Source organism: Odontesthes bonariensis, chromosome 1 (genome assembly GCF_027942865.1).
Source record: "Odontesthes bonariensis isolate fOdoBon6 chromosome 1, fOdoBon6.hap1, whole genome shotgun sequence".
Lineage (NCBI taxonomy): Eukaryota > Metazoa > Chordata > Actinopteri > Atheriniformes > Atherinopsidae > Odontesthes > Odontesthes bonariensis.
The window spans coordinates 22422189-22449812 of record NC_134506.1 but is presented as its reverse complement, the minus strand read 5'-3'; the positions used below and the strand labels follow the sequence as shown (position 1 = coordinate 22449812).

The following is a 27624-nucleotide window of genomic DNA, read 5'->3' as shown; positions in this document are numbered from 1 at the left end:
GAATTTTTAACAAAGTTTGCTTTACTTTGCATGAGTAGATGCACCTCATCACACCTCAGATGTCATGAAAAAGGAAATGGCACACACAGGTCCGACATGGCTGCATTATTCCATTAATTTTCTCTACCCACTTAATCAAATTCAGAGTTGCGGGGGGGCTGGAGCCTATCCCAGCTGTCATTAGGCGAGAGGCGGGATACAGGTCAGGCCGCCAGTCCATCACAGGGCCACACAGAGACAAACAACACGCACACTCACTTCTAGGGACAATTTTAGAGACACCAATTAACCTAACATGCATGTTTTTGGACGGTGGGAGGAAGCTGTAGTACCCAGAGAAAACCCACGCATACACAGGGAGAACATGCAGACTCCACACAGACAGGCCCCAGCTGGGAATTTAACTTGGAACTCTGTTGCTGTGAGGCGACGGTGCTAACCACCACACCAATGGCTGCATTATTATCTCATCCAAATCACTACAATCTTATCATCTGAACAGGCCAAGTCAGTCCAAGTCAGTCTCACCAAAGTTCAGATACTTTCAGTATGTTAACATGATGATTTTGGGATGAGACCAGAGCTTTTTCCCAATTGATAAATCTGATTGCAAGGTGCACTATAGTGTCCTGTGTGTTTCATATATTTAACGCTATAGTTAGATTTCATCCACGATTTTGATGTATGATATCAGTCTTTTCCTCATAAATTTGAAAAGGGCTTTTTTTCTTATAATTTTTCAGCTTTCGTGTCTTAAAAGCTGAGTTTTTTTCACCTAATATTACTTTTGTCCCGCTTCCATTATTTATTTTTCAACCAACAAAGCCAATTGTAAACTACAAAATTAAATTTATTGAAATTTTTTTTTTAAATGCCATAGTGTTTTTGGTCAGCTGTTCAAAGAAATGGAATATAATATTCAGGATGTTTTTATTAGTGCAGAATTAGATGAGAATAAAAAAATCATTGTGTTTTTGTTAGGTGATAATTAGTCTTTTATGTTTACAGATGTTTGACATATTTCTACTGTAGCATAAAATGGACAATGCAAACGCTTGCTCTAGAGCAGGCCTCTCTCGTTCTTTGAGTTATTCAAGGCCAACATAGTTTCTCCTACATATTTGAAGGGGGAAGGTTTCAGTTGGTCACAGTCAACAGTTTTATCACCAAATCCTCGATTACATCCTTAACACTGAACCTTGAAAATTATAGTAAAAAAATTCAAATGTCTTTGATAATCTGTAATACTGTAGGTTAAGTTATGTTTTAACCTAAAATGTAAAGATATTCCGCAGTGTTTCCCAACCCGGGGTACGCGGCGCACAGGGATTTTTTTTTTATTATTTTTTTATTTTTTTAAATATTTAAATATTTTTTTAAATATTTAGAAAAAAGAGAAATGTTACTTGTTCAAGTTAGATAACAAAGGAAGATTATTTTGATTTAGTATTTATACTATTTTGGTTAATTATTTATATTTCAAGAAAATGTTTTTTTTATTCTTATGTTGAATTCAACTGAGGTTAAAAAAAAAAAAGAGAGAGAAAGCCTGAGAATTTTATGTTCAAGTTAAGGATATTAAATAAAATGATTTTCATGTAATAGCCACTGTGTTGCTCTACTTTTGGAGAATCATCGCACGCGTTGTATGTGTGAGGGGGTACTCGTGGTGTGACAAGAAGGCTCAGGGGGTACTCAGGCCAAAAAAGGTTGGGAAACACTGCACTATAGTATAGCACCAGAAGAAACAGCAAAAATGTCCTTTTACTTATTTATGTTTTTTCTTTCATGCGGTGTGTGTTATGATTTGTTTCTAGCTAGAAACACCGAACCTCTTTCCAGCATTATGCATCTCTGCGAGAGGAGGGGCCCCAAGTAAATTAATTTCAGCACCTCAGGTGAGCAGACAAGTTACAGCAACAGTTTGAAACCAATTGGACATCAAGCAAACAGCTGTTGATGGTCCAGCTAATGAAAGCTGGAGGGCAAACAATCCTGGGATGATATCAACAAAACTGAGTCTGTACTGTTGAGCCAAGTTGGATTATATTTATACTGGAAATTCAGCAAAGGTGTTTTTAACAAACAGCAAGTGGACCGTGGGTTTGATTGTTGAAGAAGAGCCAGTATCTGTTGGATATTTCAAACACAAATTTTCCAACTGTAGAGCTGTGTGGTGAGGAATTGCCATGTGGTGCCATACAAACTACACAGCAACAAGTGTGAGACCTGCTGATTTACCATCTGCAGTAACACATAAATGATGATAAATGGTGTTCTGTTTGAAGACACATGAATAGCACATTCAATAAGGGAGGCGTAGACAGACAAGCTGAGCTTAGTCACATGCACATGTACTGTACAGTCCTGGAACAGGTCATAGATCAAAGGAAACCATGATTGAAATTGTACTTATAAATTAAAATATCTTTTTCCTTATTGAACACAAAAAAAACACCAAAGATGTCTGATATTGTCACAATAAATATCTACAAAGTAAAATCTAAACAAGAGCTTAAACTTAGTTGTTTTAAATGTAGAAAGCTTCTATATAGTGTTGTATATGCAGGCAGTCACACACTGTACTGTTACTGTTTTAGGTCAGACTGAGAGCAAGGCAGTCCTGAGATTAATGCTGTGGGGATTTTTCAATTTACCAATTAGCTTTTCTCATTATCACCCGAGAAAATATTGTGAGACTTGAGCAGTATTATGTCACTTGATTTACTTCATGACTGCCTAACCTGTTTGCTTGTTTGTTCCAGTCCAACTCCATTCCAAAGCACATTTCTTTCCAGCAGAGCTCCTGCAAGACATCAGTTCTGAAAGATTGATGAGCACTGGCCATCAGCCATTTCTGGTGTAATTAATGGTTCTTTATTGTGATTTGTTACAAGGCATAACGCCACATCATTCGTATTTTTTCATTTCTCACACACATTAGGATGTCTTAATTATTGATGGACTAAAAGTTACTAGATTTGTTGCAGCAGCTCTTGTGAGTCACTGCAGCTCTCCTCCAGCTAGAATTAAGAGTCCAAAGTAAATTAATTATAATGCTAATCTTTCAACTAAATGTCCTAAAACTTGATTTATTAGTCTGGAAGAGTCAAAAAGGGACGTACCACACCAAGAAAAAACTTACAGTGTGCCACAGTGTCATGTTGCACAGAGTGCACATTCAACAAGGTACAGAGTTATTCTGTTCCACACTTGTTTAGTCCCTGCTGGGAAATAGCAGCAGACCTTGGTGTCTCAAGGAGTAAAACATTCTGAATTTCTGATTTGTGTCTATGAAATATTTATAGACTTGTCATACCAGGTGAGTTTTGCTGTCAGTATTTGTCTGAGAAAAAGTTTTGACAAATTGAGATAATCAATTTATTTAATCATTTTGAAACCCTGATGTACAGTGCGTCCATGTTTTTATTCACATTTATTTTGTCTTAGGACAGTGTTGGGTGTGCATTAGCTGACTTGATTGGCCTTTTGCTTATTCCTGAAGAGAATGTGGAGGTACAATACACCAGCTGCAGGTTTCTACCACTGTTGCCTGGTTTGCTTTGGTTTAGTTTGATAGAAAAGTGGTCATAATACTCGAATCATGAGGAGAGGAGATGGAGACAGGAAAAGAGAGAGAAAATGGACCATATCGGTAGAAATTAAATCACGCTGCCAATATAACAGACACTGACCTTGAAGTGCTAACTTCATTCAGATTCCTGTGCATTGTGGTAAGTATTTTTGGGTTGAGTGTGATCTTACCACACACTGGTTCTCCAGCTTCCTCCCACAGTGCATGTGCATGTTAGGTTAATTAGTGATTCTAAATTGGCCTTTGGAGTGAGTGTGAGTGTGCATAATTGTCTCATTTGTCTCGGTGTGGCCCTGTGATAGACCGGTGACCTGTCCAGGGTGTAAGAGAAACTTTGTGCATAAAATGAATGATTGGACGCTAATATACACTAATGTAACTGTTTCTGTAACAGAACTTTCTTAAGTATTGTTGTTACATCAAGTTTTTCTGAATTTGTGAAATGTGTCATGCTGCTTCTACATAAGCCGGACACAGCAGGATGTCACACCACTTTTGTCTGGTGGCAGTTGCTTCCCATTCTCTTTTAGCTCATAATGCACCTTTGGTTAAAATTGGGAAACTTAGAAGAAAAATATTTTATATATGGAATGATAAAGCTCATGGCTGATAAAAGTTTTTTTTCTTATATCTTATTTTTATTTTATTTCCAGCTGGATTTGATTGATAGTAGAGTGGAGACTTGTTATTTGATTGTGATATTTTACAGAATACTGAAGTTTGGCCCTTTAACAATTATTGACATATTTCTAAATCTAACTTGAAAGGAATGTAATACACGTATGCTGGTCCAAGAAAAGACAAAAACCTGCTACCACTGCACATATAAGTAACAGTAACTGTTGTCCTGCAGGGTAATAATGGAGGAACTCGGGTAATAATGGAGGTAAACTTTGAAGGATCCCCCTATGTTTTGAAAGGGATTGCAGATTCTTTTTAATATCGCAATACCCCATTATGACTGGCAAGCCCCATGGAGGTCTGCAGTGCTGGCTCAAGCTGCTCCATATTTGGTCGACTGATCAAAGCAGTGAAGCATGAGTGCCTTTGGCCTCCGACCACTGAAATACTGGCCACTGGAGGAGGACATGATGATGCTTTGTGGGTGGTTTGCTCACAGGCAGCTCTCACAATTACTCACCAATCACAAACAGGACCTTCAAAAACTCCTCAGATAATGATGTCAAATGAATGTATGTCTGTGTGTTTTCTGTAGATGAGCTGAAGGAGAAGCTGCATGATTTTGTGTCTGACACCAACAGCCAGCGTCCAGGATTTATTAAGATGGTGCGGCATGACAAGCAGGAGGGTTTGATCCGGTCCAGAGTGAGTGGATGGAGGGCTGCGACTGCCCCAGTCGTTGCCCTGTTTGATGCCCACGTCGAGTTTAATGCTGGCTGGTGAGTCACTCAGAAGTACAGCGCGAGGAGAGATAAGCTGAACTCAACACTGGTTCTTGAGTCACCCGTGGGCGTGTTTGCAAAATTGTTTCAGTTTCTAAAGAATCTCTGCAATGCTGGCTCTTTTTAGTACCTATGGAAAGTAAAAATCCACTCACACTGAATACCACCATAGTGTATAAATATTAACTGGAGGAACAGAAATACAGCCCTGATTTTAAAAAGTTGGAATCATCTGAAAGAAAATGCAATGAAGTACAAGCTATTTAAACCCTATGAATAAATAACTTGTTGTTAACTATTGTAAAATGTACGAAGACAACATACCAAGTAAAAGTGAGAAAACTTTTTAAAGATAGGTGCTCATATTGGATTCTATGCCTATAACACTTTTTTTAAACAGCTAGTACAGGCCTACAAAATTTTTTTAAGTCTTTCTCTTCTCTGGATTTTTTTTTCCACATTCTGTTTAGCCAATTTTAATACCCTCCTTTTTTGGGATATATCTCTTTTCCCAATTGATTCAATAGCAATCCTAAAGATGAGTCCAGTACATGTTAGTAACAGTTTGCAAATGACTAAATACATTGTATTTCCTAATTTTCAATGAAAAGTAAAACTGTATTATCAGTTGAGTAATAGGCTTTGTCATTTTTCATAGATTGAATTTAATACATATCCTGAAATTACGATTGCATGACAAGGACAATCGCAAAGGTAATAGAGAAAGCCTGTCAAACCAAATACACACAGTGAAATTGCTTTCTCTCTCCATATTTACAGGGCCGAACCTATTCTGCAGAGAATTAAAGAGGACAGAACTCGAGTAATATCCCCATCATTTGATAACATCAAGTATGACACATTCGAGATTGAAGAATATCCGCTGTCTGCCCAGGGCTTTGACTGGGAACTGTGGTGTCGCTACCTCAATCCCCCCAAGTCCTGGTGGCACAAGGGCAACAAGAGTGCACCAATCCAGTAAGTGAACAACAATCTGACATCAAATATCAAATAATGTTGCATGATTTATATATAACATTAAGTGTAACAAATGTCAACCTCGCTAAAAATGGCGATTCACGTAGCACTTGTAAGCAAATTAGAGATTCCGCTTGGTCACACATCTTCCTTCACCTCACTGTCTCTATAGCAACTGAAAAACAAAACTGATGTTCATCATCTTAAATCCTCCAGGAGCCCAGCCCTGATTGGCTGTTTTGTGGTGGATAGGCTGTACTTTGAGGAGATTGGTCTGCTGGATGAAGGGATGGAGGTGTACGGGGGAGAAAATGTGGAGCTGGGCATCAGGGTGAGTTGTGTTGTCATACCTGAGGTCTATTGTTCATTCAGGTAATGTGTAAAGAATTAAATGTGATAATCACTCATACTGGAGCAAAGTTACGGAAAAGCTTTGCTCACTCGCTTTATACTTAAAGGGATATGCCACCCCCAGGCCAAATTAAGTGTATCCCCGCATTCCCGACACATAAATAAGTGTGTGGGAGCGTTTTCCTGGCGACCCAGGCATTGTCCGAATCTCACAGCACTGACCACTGCTTGGTTGCGCGTAATACATACATGCTAGCGTTGCCAGCGTCGCCAGCGTCGCCACTCGAAATATTTCGCCCAACGTGAATTAATTTACTTGATTTACCTTCTAATTACTGTGTGAGTGGTGTACTTTCACATCGAGTGCAAATGACTGTGTAAATCTACACGGAAGGCTTGGTTTGCTCATGTCAGTTTGGGAACTAGTTTCCAGTGCGGAAAACACAGCCGAAGCACACTCCCCGCTACGTCTTTGGGAATCCCCATCCCCTGGCTGCTTCACGCTGGTTTGTTTGAGGAAGTCGGGGGTGGGGATTCCCAAAGACGTAGCACTCGATGTGAAAGTACACCACTCACACAGTATTTAGAAGGTAAATCAAGTAAATTAATTCACGTTGGGCGAAATACTTCGATTGGCGACGCTGGCGACGCTAGCATGTATGTATTACGTGCAACCAAGCAGTGGTCAGTGCTGTGAGATTCGGACAATGCCTGGGTCGCCAGGAAAATGCTCCCACACACTTATTTATGTCTCGGGAATGCGGGGATACACTTAATTTGGCCTGGGGGTGGCATATCCCTTTAAAACACTGAACTGACATCAAGAAATGTGGTGTGTGCACTTAACAGTGGTGCTGAGGTTAAATGGATAGTTCGCCTCTTTTGACATGAAGTTGTATGACATCCCATATTAGCAATATCATTTATGAACATTGACTTACCCCCCGCTGCGTCCTGTGAGCCGAGTTCCAGCCTTGTTTTGGCGTTGACGATGGTAGTCCGGCTAGTTTGCTGTTCCGAAAATAAAGCGTCTTCCTTCTCAAAACAATATGCGTTCAAAAGAGTAATACATTTGCATCACAAAATTGTCCCTCCAGAAAAAGTCAGACCTCACATCGCTTGGCGCTCTTTTTGCCTCCCTTCATATCAATGCGTTCAGCCACCTAGCGATAGCCGCACCTGTTACGGTGTTTACTGCTCAGAAGCAGGGGAGTGCTCGGTCTGCACAGTTTACACAGCCCGTAGTGATACAAAGGTAGAGAGAAATAGCGCCAAGCGATTGTGAGGTCTGACTTTTTCTGGAGGTCAGAAAGGTCAGACGATTTTGTGATGCAAACGTATTACTCTTTTGAACGCATATTGTTTTGAGAAGCAAGACGCTTTATTTTCGGGACCCTAGCAAACTAGCAGGACTACCTTCGTCAACGCAAAAACTCGGCTGGAACTCGGCTCGACGCAGCGGGGGGTAAGTCAATGTTCATAAATGATATTGCTAATATGGGATGTCATACAGCTTCATGTCAAAAGAGGCGAACTATCCCTTTAAGTTGTAGGGATCAGGAGCAGTAATTTGGTGAATAATCGTTCTGCACACAACGGAATAAAGTTGAACATTCAGCTCCAGATTCTTGCCATGCATGGCTTGTCTTCTTTTTGGTGCACCTTGGAGTTTGGTGTCTTGCCCAATTACGCTTGGACATCACACAGGTGGTGAACTAAACCACAGACAATCCACTAATTAGTGGATAACCTAACAATGGCCACCTGAACCATGGCCACACATGTGTCCAGAGGTCACACTGGGTTCAGCCTTTGTCTATGTGCTTTGTCAATATGATATATTTGATTGTGCCTACCTTCAAACAATGTACATATTTTAACACTTTTCTTGTATACAAAGCCATAATTACCGACTACTTGTAAACACTCAAACTTGGCCCTTTCTCTGTGACTCTGCCAAATCAAATAAATAACTTATTTCCAGAATTATTCACAGCAATTAAGTTACATAGCACATAATGCAGACTCATCCACACCTCTGCACAGCGTTCACACATCGTCCTTAAGCACAACTGCGTCACTCACTGGTCATTCAGTCAGACACGATGGGGCTAACAGGCGGTCTAAACGGCAGGGAGGAAAAAAAAAAGGTGTTAGACACAATCGAAACTACTGAAACAATGCTTTTCAAAATTATGCTCAGTATAATTTAGCATTAAAGTTACAGTATAAAGGCTAGATTTGAAGAATCACAGATTAGTGTGCAGACCAGTGAGATGTGTCACCTTTCTGTATCGACAGTTTATCAAATGATGTCAGGCACATTTTCTTGTCTATACACACACACAGTCATTGCAGGAAGGGGAGGACCTCTTGAAAATGTGTATGTATTTCTTCAGTCCAACCACTGTAAGCTTTGGATGCACTGACATCTTCAACAACATGGTGTCAATCTGGAACTTGTTTTGGTGAAAATGGTGGGAAAACACAAGAAATCATCACCACAAATGTAAAAGATCAAGATTTCCCCTTTTTTTTAAAATATTTTTTTGGGCTTTTTATGCCTTTAATGGATAGACAGTTGGAGAGAGAGACATGAAGCAGGATGCAGAGATATGGGGAAGACATGCAGCAAAGGGCCATCTGGTGCGGGACTTGAACCGGGGCCAGCTGCAGCAAGGACTATAGCCTCTGTACATGGGGCAGCAGCTTAACCCACTACGCCACCGACCGCCCCAGATTTCCCCTTTTACTGAACAACCCCACTACCATGCAGGCCACAGCCTATCTTTATTAACGCTTACAATTTTCACTGTTGAAAGTGTAAAATGTGAAGAAAGATTAAGATTTGCACTGTGTGGGATTACTATCTCTAAGGCTGTTACTTTCTGTACTGAGAGGGATTCTGATATATGCAACGCAAAGGAAGAAAAGGCCAGTTCGCTGGAATTCTTAGGTAGAACTAGTCACAGATGAAACATATAAATAGTGCTCCAAAATTGGTTAAGTGTCTTGTTTGGAGTTCTGTAACTAAACTAACTCTATATATAGAACAGGTTAAGGTCATAACCTGGTATATGGTTAGGCTGTTATAGGTCAATTTTCCTATTCTCTGCACAAACTGGCTGAAATCCATCACGCACAAAACCTAAATCGGGCAACCATTACAGACCAGAGCAGGTTCACCAAAACTGAACTGCTGCTGGAATCTCTGAATTATCTGACCACCTGGGTTGTGTTTGTCAGAATGTGTTGTGATATACTTACTTGTGTAGTTTTAGCTAGAGCAAATTATCATTACTGATTTCTTTCTGAAGTCTAAACAATCCCCATCCTCCTGTAGTGATTGCTCTGAAGAGACTTATTGGACGTCAGTGTTACTTTTATCAACGTGTGAGGAGGATGCTGACATTGTTCAGAGGAGATAGACACACTTTGTCATTTGCGCTATAATCAATTTGTACACCATCAGCTCTGACTGGGAGCTGAAAATTGCTTGATGTACATTCAATTAAACAGACCCATGAGCAGATGGGCTAGATTAGGAGCTGCCCTTCTTAGGAATAGCTAATGGTTGCACACATATAGTGTACTGAGATCATTAATGGAGCTATTAGCCTGTTCAATAACATCAAGAGATGGGGGACAGACAACTCTTCCTCAGCCGCTCTCTTGCTATAATGTAGAGTGAGAAGAAAATGGGGAAAAGTTCATAACAGGACACTGGATGTGGATATGTCTATGCTCGCTAATGAGAGAGAATGCAATCATCAGTAAGGAAGATTAATCCTGCAAGTCATTTTCCTCCAGATATTCTCTGCTTTTAGAATTACTGGGCCTGTCAATACCCCCCCCCCCCTAGCTTACATATGGACACATTTATGATTTCATCATAAATATTATAATATGACTTCAGGTTGTTGCTTTGTTAGATTTGAGTTTTTCTCTGCCATATACTTGCTTATATTACAGTTACTGCTCTGTCGTGTACTTAGCGATGTTGGACTGTAGGTACTCGCCTCCTGCCTGGAGGTGAATGTAGTCGATGGTTGTGTAGTGGCTTTGAAACAGACGTTGACACAGTGAACTGAGAACTACAAGCCTGGAGGACCCTGTCTTGGCCTCGCATTAGAAATCCCATGGAGTCCCAGCAGGGTCTGTCTGACTGTCTGCCTGTCTGTATATTGGTCATGCCCTCAGACCACCTGCCAACACACAGACTGGTGGCTGAGGGATCCACAGAGACACACTTAAATCAGACCAACAGCCCACAGGCTTTGGCTGTGGCTTTAAAGGTCTGTCCTCAATAGCTTGAGGATGAAATTAACCACTGCCCTTTTCACATTTGATTACACTGTGAAAGCATTATATTTATATCATAATATGCATTATGTATTATCTGTTCTCATAGAGAGGTGTGACGAGCTCTGTCATTAGAAGTGCATCATAAGTCCTCGTTAAAACCTATGTCAATTATATGAGACTTTAAGCATTATTTTAAAGAGATGCAGATGATTGCTACTGTTGAAACAGTAAACAAAAATGGTCAAAATAATGGTCTAAATAACGTGAAATTTGCAACTTAGTATCCATTTAGAAACACTTTTCACGGATTGACATTTTTCAGTTGATTGTTTCTATTTTTCATATAAAGTTATATATTCTAATAGAAGAAATCTCAAATACTCACAAACTAATGATTTGAAACTGAAAACTACACATTTACATCCATTAAATGAGGGTAGCTGTAAATCATGGTCATATATTTCCACAATTCGACTGACAGCGAAGCATTTGGTTTAATTCTGCTTCATGCGACTGCAATTTTAGGGAGTCCAACCCTTAAATTAGCTGGGTTTAAGGTTTGTTTTTCTAAAGTTTGATATATACTTCTGTGTTAGACCATCACAGAGTCTTGGCTCTTCTAAGCATGGTTATCTGTGTAGGCTACTGGTGTGTCTTACCTTACACTGCTGCAGGCTTTGCCCGAGACCTGTCAGGTCACAATCGCAAGCGAGGTATCTTTCCTGGCTCCAAGTTATGCATGACTACCCTTTTCCAAATGGTATATATAGGAGTCTGCCTTTGGCTTGTTACTCAAATGTCAGGTTATATTGTGACTGTATCAATCTGTAATTACACAGCTGCAATGCACCCTGGTGGCAAGGTTTTTTAATGCCAGATGTTAAAAAAAATCTGTTTTAAAAGCAGCATAACCGTATTGATAGTCTACTCTAAATTTCAGTTCTGTTCAATTCAACTTATTTATGTAGTGCCAGTTCACAACATTGATATCTACTCGCAGTTTGAACAAAAAATAATTCTGACTAAATCCATTCAGTATCCAATTCAATCCGATTCATAATGACTTAATTAACTCCAAATCAGCATAATTCATTACTTTTGTATTCACATTATATAAATTCATTAAAATATTGTATTTAAGGAAACCAATGGATCTTTTAGAATCTTCTCTTTGACTCAATTGCCACCCTAAGCATGTTTAGGCTGGTGGGCAATAGTGGAGTGGAGAACTTCCTTTTAACTCATTGGCTGCCAGCCATTTTCAGTGCAGAGACCCATACTGCCAAGTGTTTTACAGTATTTTGACTGATTTTCCAAGACCCACAGAAAAGTGTGTCTTATGACTATGTACACACCAAATTACCAAAAGAAAGAGTAGACTCTCTTCTTTGATCAGGAAAAAAAAGTTTGTTTCCGCCATTTTCAGTCCTTTAGTAATAGACAGTAGAACATAGGTTGGTTTCACCAAAAACAGCTGTTTGACCAAAAAAATGGAGAAAACAAGCTTTTTTTTGTGCAAAGTGGCACTGCTGCCACCTTGCGGGTAATTTTGCCAGTATAATCTCTGTTTAGTGTTTACAAGCCTAAGATTTAGTGACGCTCCGCTAGAGTGTCCCCCAGCCCGCTCCGTTAAAAAAACGCAATTGACGTCTATAGACGTCTTTGGCTATCTTATGAAGCCGCCACTAACAGCCAGGCTTCCGAGCCGAGTGCTGCCCGGCTTCAGGAGGGGGCGGGAGAGTCAAGTTTTTTTCTACAATTCTAGGTCATCATTGGCTAATTCGACAAAAATTCATCACTTCCGAGGCTGCCCGGCTTCTCTGGGGGTAGATTAGATGTGGGCGTGTGAATATGAGGGGCTGTGTCGTGATGATTGGAGTCAGTGTTTGTCCATCATGAGAGATGTTGTGGCAGCCGAACTTTTAAGCGGGGAGAAGCACGCTGGAACTTCAGTCCCAAAGCGGATACGAAAGAGACTGGTTGTCTGTGAAAGTGCTGTCGGAGTTTCACTCATACTTTTAGTTGTTTCTTTCCAGAATTCATGCTGCCCATTCACAAATGTTACCTTTTTTAAGAATACTTACCACCACCATCAAACTCTAAGTATTCATTATGACAGGGAAAAATGCTCCACAGATTCTGACCCAGCCATTTACAGGCCTTAGATTCGATCATACTTGATTTTGACCTTGCTGTGTGAATTTTCAAAGTCTATACCTTCTTTCTGTGTATTTGCTGGGCATACTTGTCATATTAGACACAGCTATGTTATAACTAATTCTTTTTAACTTTGCTATCTTCTGCTTTGGGATGGCACGAGCCACTACAACCCTGAACGCGTAATATGGGCTTCCCCTGTTTTAAAAGTCAGCAGCCGCCACTGGTCCACAGCAGTCAAGGCCAATACCAGCATAACTAAAGGGATGGTTCACGGTCACCTGAGCTCTCAACTGTAAGTTTTATCAAAAAGAAGAGTTTTAAGCCTGATTTTGATGGCACTTTAGATCAAATACATTTTGAAGTACGTATACTTTCATTGAAATTAGTGAAATTCCCCAATATACAAGAGTAAAAGTGTTCAACAGACTGAGTCTATAAAAGGACCAGCAAAACTACCAAAATGATAAAACAGGATATAACTACAGAGGCAAAGTACTGGTTGTTTTATTAATATTAGAATTAAGTCGGGGAAAAAAAACTTTAGTCTCATAGGAGCATTATCTTTCACCAAAGCAATATGTTGAGTAAACACAGACTGCAGCTGAGGCAGTCTACATCACGGCAACGTGTACTTTAATCACTGGGGAGGTGCATATCAGGCTGTGCTATAGCTACCAAATGAGGTTCACTTCGCTGTTGTAAGATTTAATCCAAAACCATAAATCAAGCTTGACTGAGTGTGTTGGAGTTTAGCCCGGAGGATGCATTCAAAAAGGCAGAAGCAAAACATGTGGAACCACATTAGCTGTCATCCAATAACATTTTATTAGCTTTTTAATCTGACCAGGGCAGAAAGTCTTGGCCTTATATCCACTTTTTGGATATACATTGATCACTCTACAGGCCTAAAAACATTGGCCACCCCCCCAACAGGCATAGCCATCAGACAATAGCTGATGGGTTCCCAGATTGATCCGGTGAATGCAGGGAAGTTTCGATAATCGTTTTCTGCAGTAATAAGCTAAAAAAAAAAATCTTCCCCCAGAAGTCTCCACTCCACCATAGATAACAATGTCAAGTCAGACACTGACAACACAAATCTATATAGTCGGTCTGTTTGAGCTTCACATCACAAGATGCTGAATTGTTTTCTGAAAGTCTAAACCTGCGGCAGACCAGAAGTATAGGTTTCTGAGGTGATCCTTCAAGTACAATAGAATCCACAGCAAATTATCAAAGGACCCTGGGAAGGAATTATAAAATAAGTGATTTCCCAAAACACCTGTGAATACTGGATATTGCACCACTGGAAGCCTACCTAGGACAATGCATCAAAAACAGACCAAAGGAGACATCATCACTCTCAACGAGTGCCAGCAAGGTTACGTTGAGGAATGATGACCATTGAGGGCTATGAAAAACAATTATACAGCGAGCTTTGTAAACAGTATTTATGGAAGTGGCAATAAAATACCATTACTGTCATAATAATGATTTACACTGTAGATTTATGCCAAGAATTCAGCATGTAATTTATATTCAGTAAAAACTAAGTGTAATCTGTATGAGCACTGTAAAAGGCTTTGTGAAAGGCTGCGATAGTATACACAATAAATCAAACTCAGAGAAATTCAAAACAAAGGCCAGGTGCTCTGTTTGATTTATAATCTCCTGTAATATGTAAGAAAAAAAAGCTACTTATATTTGCAAAACATGTACATATACTGTATGTATATATATATATATGTATATATATATATATATATATATATATATATATATATATATATGTGTGTGTGTGTGTGTCTTTGATTGTGATTAATCACATGATTTGCAAATTACAATCAAAGGCTTAATAAGTAATTTAATTATATTCGTACTGTTTTAAAAAAAATTCCAAAGAATGAGTTGTAAATGCAAATATCCCTTAAAGCAAATTAATTATAGCGATTGAAACTTCAGCCAGCAAAAAAACTGTGGCATATTTCCAGGATCGACTGGAATAGACCGTGATTTGATTAAACATACATTCACTTGTGTTCATGACAATAGTGTTTCAACAGCATTAAAGGTGGGGTATGAGATGTTTTCTGGAGCATTTTTTATCATATTGTCTGAAAATCTCCTCACGACCCCATTGCACCCACTAAAATAGAATGTTTGGAAAAAAAAAATAATATTTTAGTCCATTGTAGAGGGTGTAGCAAGAGGAAATGTCTGACCCCCCTCCCCCCTCCCCCCTGCGCGTTCACAGACTCGTGACTCGTTCATGTGTTTTGAAGGCGTGGTTTCGAGGGGTGGGCTGAAGGGAGAGGCAAGGTTGTGTATTTTCAAAAATATAGCTTGCAGGAACCGTTTTTCCAAGATCTCATACCCCACCTTTAAAGAGAGATTGTAACAGAGTTACCTGCATGCCGTACAACAAGCAATAAAATCAGTGAGGCTTCCTCTCAGACCAAGTGGAATTCAGCACATACATGCAATATTTAGTGCCAGTCTATGCGTACAAAGGTAGGTGTTTGTAGTTATTTTTGTGATTTATTTTCATTCTCTTTGATATTCACAAGTGTCATTGATCAGACTTTGTCGATGGTCTTGCAATATTCTCACAGACACAGTTTGGACAGTTTGAGTAATGGTGGTAATAAACAGTATATGAAATAATGAATTAGAATAACAGACATCGTAAAGGAGAAATATAACATGTCTTTATTTCTCAAATTTAAAATATAGAGTATTATGGCCCTGTCACACTGTTGCGTATGAGAGAAGCATATGAGTCGTGTATGAAAATTATCACTCATACGCTGGTATACGCTGACATCAAGGGGAACGTTAGGCATAGGTTGTATACGTTTCAAGCACGCTGGCATACGTTGGCATACGTTGGCATACGCTGAGGCAGAAATAAATTTTTGAACATGCTCAAAACTTTTGTGCGTATGGTTAATACGCTAAGCATACGCTAGGCATACGCTGAATACGCTAGAGGTACGATATAGGTACGTTACTGATAGGTCGAGAACGCTGGACATAAATTGCCATTTGTTGGCATGAAGGTGTACCGTACAGCTAGCGTATTTATAGCCTCCGCCCGTCTGCCGCCTCCATCTCCGCCAGACGGGCGGAGATGGAGGCGGCAGGCAACCGACGATTCACGGGAGCGGTCAGGAGGAGGAGTTGGGGATCTTGATCGCTCAGAAGCATGTAACTCATCAGCCGCAGGTGCATCAGGCATTTCAGCAGGTTTGGGTGAGAATGATTCTTGTGTTTTTTTTGCCTTTTCCTCGGCCCAGGGCCCGGGCAAACGACTATTGCTTCTTGGGAGGCATGATCGAGATGAATGTCTCGAGAGATGTTGATAGCGCGTCGTCTACTGCAATAATGGAGCAATGTGGAAAGGCTACTGATATAGGCACGTTGAAACGTACGCTGGGCATGCGCAGTTCATATGCTACTCATACGCTAGTCATTCTTTATTTTCAAGGACTTTTCATGCGTATGAAAATTATATTATTAATTTTCATACGCAACTCATACGCTTCTCTCATACGCAACAGTGTGACAGGGCCATTACATGTAGTAGTAGAGCATCATATCTTGTTTCTAATGACTTTTTTTATAAAGTTATTTTTCAGTGAATAATGTCTGTATTCACTTTTTACACCAGTGTTTTGACTTTATTCACCCAGTGGAAAGTACAAAAGACTGAGTTCTATGTTATCATTCAGAGTGAGTAACAACACGTTTTACCGTAATGACTCAGACTGTAATTGTAGAACAGCACTGATTGAGCGCCATGACCCCTGGGCTGCTAAAAATCTATCGAATCCCACTGCATAATCTCAGACCAACAGGACAATCAATGAAAAAGCCTTTGTCTAACAAAAGTGATCTGAATGGTGATGCAGGCTTCTCGTACAGAATGAAAAATATCACAGCTACATGCATCGTTAGAGGGTTTTTGTTGAACAGTAATGCTATTTGAACCAGAATGAAGTCCAAAAAAAGAGAAAAGAAATGTGGGAACACTATTTTAACCTGACTCTTATTGACAGCAGGCATGAATTACACAGTAGAGTGCCAGAAATGAACATTTTTTAACCATAATTTCTTGTCATTTACTTAGAAATGAAGATGTGCCACACATAAAAAGGTTGTTTTTGTTGCTAACAACCAAATTTCTTTATTGTATTTCAGGTCTCATTCTACGCTGCAGAAAGTTTATTTCCATCCTGTATATCAGAAAAGTTTTATTTACAAAATAACATGCGGTGGCACAGCTAGAAGTAAGAAGAAAGTTAAAGTATATGTAGTTGTAATAGTGTTTGGGTAAATGCTTCACAAACTTATCAATCTTGGTCTTATGATCAGTTGTATTTTATAAATGGAGAACTTGCTGGATTATTACGAGAAATGTTTCCCAAGACAATTGTGTAGTATGTTTACGCTCGGAATTGTGGGGTTGAAGAAAAGTGTTTGGACTAAAATAGAATTAGTAACGTAACAAATAACAAACTGAGCATGTCAGTGTTTCTGCATGCAGGCTTTTACTTTGGGAAAACCACCTCTCGAGTGGTTGCTTGTGGGATTTCCTCATTACAGACTTACCAAAGAGATACTCGTCATTAAGACAGATTAGTTAAGTTCTTTATGTTGTTGCCTCTGGAGTTGGTTTCACGCAATCCCAGCAGCAATTTCAAGGAAACAGTGTTTAAATGCAGTTCTCTGTTCAACACAGACCCATGACCCTGGCACCCTGTTTTAATTTCCCACATCAGTATTACTGTTGAGGGCTTTTATTAATTTGCCTTTTACACACAACAAGTTCTGCTTGGTACACGTGCACACATATTTTGTCTTATCTTACTGGACAGATAGGTTGTTCGATGCATCTTCCCACAGATTCCTTGTAGATTGTGTGTCTTCTGTCTGTTCATGTAAATCCCAGATGTGGGCGCACCTGTTGCAAGACTCTGAACTTTGTGACTCCAGCATAATGTTTGGGGTTGTTGTCCTACTGCAGAATATGGATCTGATCACATGCCTCTTTGTTGGTATTTTGTGATGGATAACAATGTAAAATTCTATTGTGCCTAAAACCTCAGCAGATTTATTTTGCTCTATTTTTCTTACTTATTTCTTGTAGATTTTTTCTCATGAAAATAGTTTTTACCAACTTAATCTACCTTTAGAGACACCTTACTGTGGTGGGAAGTGATTATAAAAGCTTGTGATAATCAGAAAGGTCTCTAAGTGCAACCTTACATTAAGACTGTAATGGTTTTCTAAGTGTCTTTGTTATTTTAATGTACCATTCCAAGATTAAAAATATGTATAATTTGAATTTCAATTTAGACTGCATCAACCACATCTTAAAAATAAATATACTAGAGCTAAAACATGAAAACTAATTTTAATTGTTTTTTTTTTTGCCTTGATTAATTATTTTGCAATAATTAATCACTTTTTATTAGTTAGATAAATGAAAAATCTTTTATTTATTTATGTGTTGTAAAAAAAAAAATGTAATTAAGCGGCTGAAATAAGCTCTAAAACTCCAGAAATGTGTACACAGCACAATGTATTGTTCTGGAAGAACTATCATTGCAACTTCAGGCGCAAAAAGAGAAATGGTGATGCTGATAGAAGTGTCCATGTGTCCATTAGTGAGTTTGCTTTACTGGAGGTTATTTATGTTGTAGAAAATAGTGTTTTGTTTGGCATCAGTTATTCTGCTTATAGCTCAAAGCAGAACATAAGTTGGCCATATTTGCTGAAATTATTGTTATGTTCCTGACCGTAATACATGAGACTGGTATTGTGCGGGGAGAAAATGAGGTTCTTCAGGCCCTTCAGAGTGCTTCTAATATAGTTTGCAAGATTCAACCATGTTTCAATGGGGGGAAAAAAGAAAGAAAGAAAAAATCTACAATGAGCCAGGAATCTTTAAAAGGTTTCAACAATTTCTGCAGTTGCCAAGGTTACTGGCAGCTATTACATTCTTTACAACCTCTTCTATAGGGACAGGCTTTGGAAGCAGAGCTGAAGCACAGCAGAGAGGGAGGGAAAGGATCTGTGAGTGCATTCATTTACATTTTCAAACCAAGCCCATCTTTCAAAGGTTACCAAATTCTGCCTTAAACTGATGCAGAATATGAACGTCTATCCCCATGTTTATAGGGCAGTTGACCTTATAATGAGATAATGTGGAAACTTGATCTGGTGAATTTTTCATCACGCTTCTCTCTGAAGTCTGAGGCCAAAATTTCTGAACACTGTATGTGCCTGGGCTACACTGAAATAATCAACTTGGTCTTGAGCTTTCCTCACCTAAAATTAACATCTTACCTTTCCTTCATATGTTTAAAAAAATGTTTCATAATCAATTATAATTTGCATCTGCCTTTTCGCATTTCTGTTCAGGCCTCCACGTTTAATCATCACTGCGACAATTAGCATTTTAAGGATGAGTGTGAAGTGACAGATAAAGATTATTGGAGTCAGGCTCAGTCCCCCTCTTTAGTTTGAGGGATTCAGGTGATGGAATAATGGTCAGACTATAGTGGAGTTCTGTGGTGGTGAATATATACTGTACTGTACTCACTTGAAAAATGGCCAACTTGTTTACATGCAAGTGCATGTCTGAACTAGGTTTAGATTAACATGATCATTTTTCTCTTGTGAAAAATATGAATAGGGTTGTTTTTTCCTGACTTGCCTCTTCAGGGCAGTATTTTCTGTAAATGGTTTAACATTTCTCTGGAGATGGGAAATGATGAACACCCCAGTCCAAATAAAAGACAAGTGCGACCTGATACAAAGTGGAAACTTAATGCACTGCCTCTCTCATGCTCTGGGCAGCAAAAGAATAAACTAAGCTTTACCCTTAAAGTAAGTCTATGCTTTGATGTGAAGGATTTCATTAAGATACTAAGGACATGGGAAATTAATGCAGAGAGGTGTTTTTAAAAAAACAGTTAACGTTTCTGGAGGGACAGGAGGAGCGTTGCAGGAAAATGAAAGCAGATAGCTTCATATGCAAAAAGAAGTTAAAATGAGAAAGTTCCTGAAGTAACATAATAAATCACAGGAACACATGGTGATGGGAGTTCTTTTCATCTCGTCAGGAGTCTGGAGATGTACTGTGTTGTTTCCCCTGCTGTTGCATCTATTTTCAAGCTTTGCATTTAAAATAGACAAGTTGTCAATTAATTTTTCAAATTAGAAACTAATTTGAAAAATGAGCTGTCACCTTACCGTGGTGGGGGGGGTTTGCGTGCCCCAATGAGTCTGGGAGCTATGTTGTCCGGGGCTTTAAGCCCCTGGTAGGGTCACACATGGCAAACAGATCCTAGATGAGGGACCAGACAAAGAACAGCTCACAAGACCCTCTATGATGTTTAAGAAAAATGGACATGTGTACCCTTGCCCGGACGTGGGTTACCGGGGCCTCCCCCTGGAGCCAGGCCCAGGGGTGGGGCCCGCTGGCGAGCGCCTGGTGGCCGGGTCTGTGCCCATGGGGCTCGGTCGGGCACAGCCCGAAGAAACTACATGGGTCCCCCTTCTGACGGGCTCACCACCCGTGGGAGGGGCCAAGGGGGTTGGGTGCTTTGTGAGCTGGGTGGCAGCCGAAGGCGGAGACCTTGGCGGTCTGATCCTCGGCTACTGAAGCTGGCGGACTAGTCGGACTCACCTCGACGCATGGCTTGGGCTCCGGAACCAGCCTCCTCGAGAGGGGTTGGACTCTCTTCCACTCTGGAGTTGCCCGTGGTGAGAGGCGTAGTGCAGGTGTGGGCATACTTATTGCCCCCCGGCTGTGCGCCTGTACATTGGGGTTTACCCCGTTAGACGAGAGGGTAGCCTCCCTCTGCCTTAGGGTGGGGGGATGGGTCCTGACTGTTGTTTGTGCTTATGCACCGAACAGCAGTTCAGAGTACCCACCCTTTTTGGAGTCCCTGGAGGAGGCACTGGAGAGTGCTCCTCCGGGAGACTCCCTCGTCCTGCTGGGGGACTTCAATGCTCACGTGGGCAATGACAGTGAGACCTGGAGGGGCGTGATTGGGAGGAACGGCCCCCCCGATATGAATCAGAGTGGTGTTTTGTTATTGGACTTCTGTGCTCGTCACGGACTGTCCATAACGAACACCATGTTCAGGCATAAGGGTGTCCATATGTGCACTTGGCACCAGGACACCCTAGGCCGCAGCTCGATGATTGACTTTGTGGTCGTATCGTCGGACTTGCGGCCGTATGTCCTGGACACTCGGGTGAAGAGAGGGGCGGAGCTGTCAACCACTAACCACCTGGTGGTGAGTTGGCTCCGCTAGTGGGGGAGGAAGCCGGTCAGACCTGGCAGGCCCAAACGTATTGTGAGGGTCTGTTGGGAACGGCTGGCGGAATCCCCTGTAAGGGGGAGTTTCAACTCCCACCTCCGGCAGAGCTTCAACCATGTCCCGGGGGAGGTGGGGGACATTGAGCCCGAATGCGCCATGTTCCGTGCCTCCATTGTTGAGGTGGCCGACCGGAGCTGTGGCCGTAAGGTGGTCAGTGCCTGTCGTGGCGGCAACCCCCGAACCCGCTGGTGGACCCCAGTGGTGAGGGAAGCCGTCAAACTGAAGAAGGAGTCCTATCGGGCCTTTTTGACCAGTGGGACTCAGGAAGCAGCTGATGGGTACCGACAGGCCAAGCGGAACGCGGCCTCGGCGGTTGCTGAGGCAAAAACTCGGGCTTGGGAGGAGTTCGGGGAGGCCATGGAGAACGACTTCCGGACGGCCTCGAAGAGATTCTGGTCCACCATCCGGCGGCTCAGGGGGGGGAAGCGGTGCACCGTCAACACCGTGTATGGTGAGGGCGGGGCTCTGCTGACCTCAACTGGGGACGTCGTGAGTCGGTGGGGGGAGTACTTCGAGGGCCTCCTCAATCCTACCGATACGCCTTCCGATGAGGAAGCAGAGTTGGGGAGCTCGGACGTGGGGCCTCCCATTTTTGGGGCTGAGGTTGCCGAGGTGGTTAAAAAACTCCTCGGTGGCAAGGCCCCGGGGGTGGATGAGGTCCGTCCTGAGTTCCTCAAGGCTCTGGATGTTGTAGGGCTGTCTTGGTTGACACGCCTCTGCAGCATCGCGTGGACATCGGGGGCAGTGCCTCTGGACTGGCAGATCGGGGTGGTGGTCCCCCTCTTTAAAAAGGGGGACCGGAGGGTGTGTTCCAACTATAGGGGGATCACGCCCCTCAGCCTCCCTGGCAAGGTCTATTCGGGGGTACTGGAGAGGAGGATCCGGCGGATAGTCGAATCTCGGATTCAGGAGGTGCAGTGTGGTTTTCGTCCTGGCCGTGGAACAGTGTACCAGCTCTATACCCTCGGCAGGATCCTGGAGGGTGCATGGGAGTTCGCACAATCGGTCTACATGTGTTTTGTGGACTTGGAGAAGGCGTTCGACCATGTCCCTCGGGGACTCTTATGGGAGGTGCTCCGGGAGTATGGAGTGCCGGACTCCTTGATATGGACTGTTCAGTCTCTTAATGACCGGTGTCAGAGTTTGGTCCGCATTGGCGGCAGTAAGTCGGACATGTTTCCTGTGAGGGTTGGACTCCGTCAGGGCTGCCCTTTGTCACCGATTCTGTTCATAATTTTTATGGACAGAATTTCTAGGCGCAGCCAGGGCGTTGAGGGGTCCGTTTTGGCGACCTCAGAATCGGGTCTCTGCTTTTTGCGGACGATGCGGTTCTGTTGGCGCTGTCAGGCCGTGACCTTCAGCTCTCACTGGAGCGGTTCGCAGCCGAGTGTGAAGCGGCTGGGATGAGAATCAGCACCTCCAAATCTGAGACCATGGTCCTCAGCCGGAAAAGGGTGGAATGCTCTCTCCGGGTCGGGAATGAGATCCTTCCCCAAGTGGAGGAGTTCAAGTATCTCGGGGTCTTGTTCACGAGTGAGGGACGAAGGGAGCAGGAGATTGACAGACGGATCGGTGCGGCGTCTGCAGTGATGTGGGCTCTGCACCGGCCCGTCGTGGTGAAGAAGGAGCTGAGCCAGAAGGCGAAGCTCTCGATTTACCGGTCAATCTATGTTCCTACCCTCACCTATGGTCACGAGCTGTGGGTAGTGACCAAAAGAACGAGATCGCGAATACAAGCGGCCGAAATGAGTTTCCTCCGCAGGGTGTCTGGGCTCTCCCTTAGAGATAGGGTGAGAAGCTCGGTCATCCGGGAGGGGCTCGGAGTAGAACCGCTGCTCCTCCGCATCGAGAGGAGTCAGATGAGGTGGCTCGGGCATCTGGTTAGGATGCCTCCTGGACGCCTCCCTGGTGAGGTGTTCCGGGCCCGTCCCACTGGGAGGAGGCCCCGGGGAAGACCCAGGACACGTTGGAGAGACTATGTCTCTCGGCTGGCCTGGGAACGCCTCGGGGTCCCCCCAGAAGAGCTGGAGGAAGTGGCCGGGGACAGGGACGTCTGGGTTTCTCTGCTTAGGCTGCTGCCCCCGCGACCCGATCCCCGGACAAGCAGCAGATAATGGATGGATGGATGGATGGATGGATGGAAATTAGAAACTCTAAGGAAACCACTCAAGCCGTGATCACTAAACATGTTTCAATCTAAATTGACAAGTTATATCTTTGTATTTGGTGCCATTCAACTGTCAAAGAACCATGATGTTTAATAGGAAGATTCACACCAGCCCTCTAGCTTGCAGTGATGACTCATGGCAGATTCATTCTTCATTCTTCCCTAGATCTCACTCTGCTGAGCTTAAAACGACACCACATCATCTTTTTTAAACCCCTCCGGTTACTTCAGTCCATTCGCCGTCCTCACTTACATACAGCATCCCATAGCCCCATTTCAGACGAGAGCAACAAATCAACTCACTGAGACGTTCTTGTATGTACTTTCTGTAAAATACTTTTGGCAACATTATTAAGATCAGTTTATTAAGATTAGCACTTTTGGGTCTGTTTTTAAAAGGAAGTAGTATAAAATATCCAGTGGTAGTAGATATAGTATCTAACTGAAAGTATGATGCGTGCATGTTTATAGTATGGTAAACAGAGGGCAACAATCGATAGTTTGATGAGCTTTATTTACCGATGCTATGTCTGTCAAGCTTAACATTCTGTCATAGATGTCTAATCGACCACCCAAAATCTCTCATATCATTTTAAAGGGATACAAGGTAGTTTAGCGGCAGTATAGCGATCTCTATTGGTCAAACTGAAATTCTACACTGTCGTAAAAATGCCCACCTGTACACACCCACTAACTAACCATCGTGGCGAATGCTGCCATTGTGTTATTTAGTCAGTGCAGTTAGGTCATCTGATTCACAAGTGTAGACTGCCCACGTAAGATACTATAATCAGAGATTTTCTGAAGAGAGAACTCAAGATAATATTTTATAATCCTGTTGCTGGAGGAAGTGGCCGGGGACAGGGACGTCTGGGTTTCTCTGCTCAGGCTGCTGTCCCCGCGACCCGATCCCCAGACAAGCGGCAGATAATGGATGTATGGATGGACTGTTGCTGATCTTGAATGGGATTCTTCCCTCATCATGGTGTATTCGTGGAGTGATTCCTTTGTATTAGCAGACACTTACAAAAGTTACATCTTAGACAGATGCGCGCAAGCACTACCAACACACGCCGCAATAAACGCAGACTAGCTCTACACTATTCCGATTACAATCACAAATTAATCAATTTTCATTTGTAGATAACAATTCTTGTTCGGATCAAAACGCTATTCTTATTCTAATCAGGTCAGTCCGTGTATTTCTGAAGCTAGGCTACGTCTCGAACTCAGGGGGGAATTAGAGCACCGTCATCACCTGTCTCTTTGCGATCTAAAACGCAGATCACTATGGTAGATGAACAAGATCACGCTTGGAGAAATTTCACAAATGGGAAGTGCCAACATCGAACGTCACACGACACTTCAGAAGCGGGTCGCTCCTGCCGAAGTTACATATGGGATTTTCAGCATACAGACCCCTGTTGGGAGCGAGACAGGCTTCATTCGCTTACTATTGACTTGTTTAGCCTTTGTTAAACTCCTGAAGGCTATAATTTTAGGTGAAAATGCTACCTAGTGCCCCTTTAAGGAAAGACTAATTCTCATCTCAGATCCAGTTTTGTCAGCTGAAGTCATGCTGAATGTCACCAGCAAAGCTTTAAGTTGTAGCCAGCTGGCTACTTAACATCATCTCTTGATTTCTGTAAAACTGTGTCTGCTGATGACTTCTGCAAACATTAGCTCTAACTCTTAATAGCATTTGCAACCTCTGTACACACAGCACAAACATACTGATCCTGATTAAGCCGTTGTGTAGCTTAACCGGATCTGCAACAGTGCAGTTACTTATTGATATGTTACCTCTTAGAACTACATTAAAGCATAGTAACTATTTCAGGTACGAAGACAGTTTTAGAATACTTGTCGATTACTGTACATTAGCGTAATCACAGTACTCGGTTATTTCTTGCTTTTTTTTTAATAACTGCGTAATATTATTGTAAAGCATTTTTCGTCTTTCAACTGAAAGTGAAGTAGCAAATACATTTATTTCTTAATGTATGGTCCAAAAGTATTGAATGAGTGAACAGCAGGGAAAAGTTGGAAAAGAAAAGACGTCATATGCGAATCTTGATCCTTTTGGCTATGAGCATCTTTTGTTGTTATTAAGACAACCTCAAGTGGCTGATGCCTCCAGTGAAGGAGAAAAGCAATCTTAGTTGCCACTGCAGGAGGTGATTGCCTGACATGGTAATTGTGCTTAAAGGTTTGTAAACTCTCCCCTTTAAGTGCACAAAGATGACCTAAAATCACTGGATGTCATAAATGGCTTGAGAAGAAATCAGCTTTTTGAATAATATGCTTGTTCATTTATTTGAAGGTAATATTCCAATTTGTCACATACGGCATCCGGTGTGACCGCATTCTGTAACTACTGTAACTCCAGTTTGTCATCCCTCTGATTGAAAACACCCGACTGTAATTATATTTTACAATTTAACTTCTAATACTTAAGGTTTTATAGATTTGTCCCCTCAGGAATTATGTAGTTTTGTAGATATATGAAAATTTTCGATATTATAGTGTCATTTGGGTTTCACTTACTTTTTGGACTTTTTTTTGGTTAAAATATATTTGTTCATTCAGGGTAAAATCTGTAAAATTCTAAAGGCTTTATGAGGCTTTATGAGCCACTGAACAGTTTCTGTTGTGCACTTTAAGGCTGTGAGCCGTGCACAAATCAGGAGCTGGCAAAAATTCTTAAATTAGATTGACAATCGTGAGTCTTTGTTTGGAATTTGATTATAACTATTGCTGCACAGTAAAAGGAATCCTTGTAATGCTACACAGCTTCACAGCTGTTTCAAAATTACCTTTTGAGTGTTCCTACAAAATCCACTAAAAGCCACTGTGTCCCCTTTTTGTAACTGGCATCATTAAACACATGAATAAGCCCCTTTCCCTCTCATTACAGTTACATTAAAGGTATAAGCTTCAGCTCTTATCCAAAGCTAATTATGATGAGGGCAGCATTAAAATTAGCTTACGCTCAGGTCGATGGTGACTGGATAATAGATCTAAGCAAATACAACTGTAATGTGAGACAGATTCTCTGCCAGAAAAGTTCTACAAAAAGAAATTAGAGGAAGAACAGCTGCCGTGGTTAGTGAGACAAGATGTAGACAGGAGAGTATAAGAAAGAGGGTCTGGCAGACAGTGGTTTGATAGAAAATGGAAAAGAAGACGTGAAGTGCAACACGAGATGGGGCTTGTGTTTTAGGAAGTGATTGTGCTGCCTTGACTGAAATTGTTCCATTGTTGTGAAGTCAGGACGATTTGGTGGAGTTAGGACCTGACTCTCAGTAATATATATAGCAGATTCACATACTGGCTATAAGTGGTGCATTGGGGTTTCCTTTGTACCACAGTAAGGGTTAAGGATTCTACCATCTACAAGTGACATGGAGTAAGGGTCAGCAATTACGTTTACACATTTAGGCTATTTGACTGTATGGAAATTAAGAGCAGTGTCTCATTAAAGATTGTGCATGACCAAAGTGTTGTAATTGTTTGCTGCAGCATTGTTTTCACTTTACTGGCACTCTGGAGAACAGATTGCATGAGTCAGTGCGTCAGTTAAGTGTTGGTCTGATCATTTAGGAAGAACACACTAATATCTGATAGTATGAAGCTGTTGTGTTTTGAGTGGAATAACAATAAAACTGGTGATAGTTATGGAAGTCACAGACCTCTGTCTTGACAGTAATTGCCCATTTATTGTAATGAATTTGGAAAAAGGCAATAACAATTTGTGGTAAACTGCAGAAGGTTCACAATGCAGCCAAAAGCTCTGAGGCAGTTGTCTCATTGTCAGAAAGGTAACTTGACTCTAAACGAATGGACTGAGAATCACTTTTGGGCGAAGGTTGCATACAAGTCGTGGCTGTCCTTTAGATCATGCTGACATGATTGTTCAAGCTTAAAATTATGCCATAAAGCATGGCTGCTGATCTCGAAAGTCATACGTCAACGGTGGATGTGTTGATTTGTATCCAATCTATTCTGTCTATCTACCAGCATTACTCTGGGAATGTCAGCCGACGCAAAATTTGGCTAAGACTGAGAATTCAACAAGTCGTCTTGATTAATACGATCATATAAGTATTATCCCTAAATACAACCCATTACAGTGCATGTTAAGTATCACCCAGACAAGTTTTAAGGGGAAAATACAAATCCCTTGTTTCTTTTTAAAAGAAAAAATTATCATAAGGTGTATTACCATCGATGTAAGGGCTTTTTCACTGTTTATATTGAGTTATGTTC

General features: G+C 41.6%; 1 protein-coding gene across 1 annotated transcript in view; it reads left to right on the top strand.

Moving 5' to 3' along the window:
- galnt18b (UDP-N-acetyl-alpha-D-galactosamine:polypeptide N-acetylgalactosaminyltransferase 18b) overlaps positions 1-27624 on the top strand; it is a 101711-nt gene that overhangs the window by 52352 nt on the left and 21735 nt on the right. Inside the window, exons 4-6 of the mRNA XM_075460462.1 lie at positions 4812-4995; positions 5779-5976; positions 6193-6307. Of these exons, the coding sequence (XP_075316577.1) occupies positions 4812-4995; positions 5779-5976; positions 6193-6307 (497 nt within the window). The remainder of the gene's footprint in view (positions 1-4811; positions 4996-5778; positions 5977-6192; positions 6308-27624) is intronic.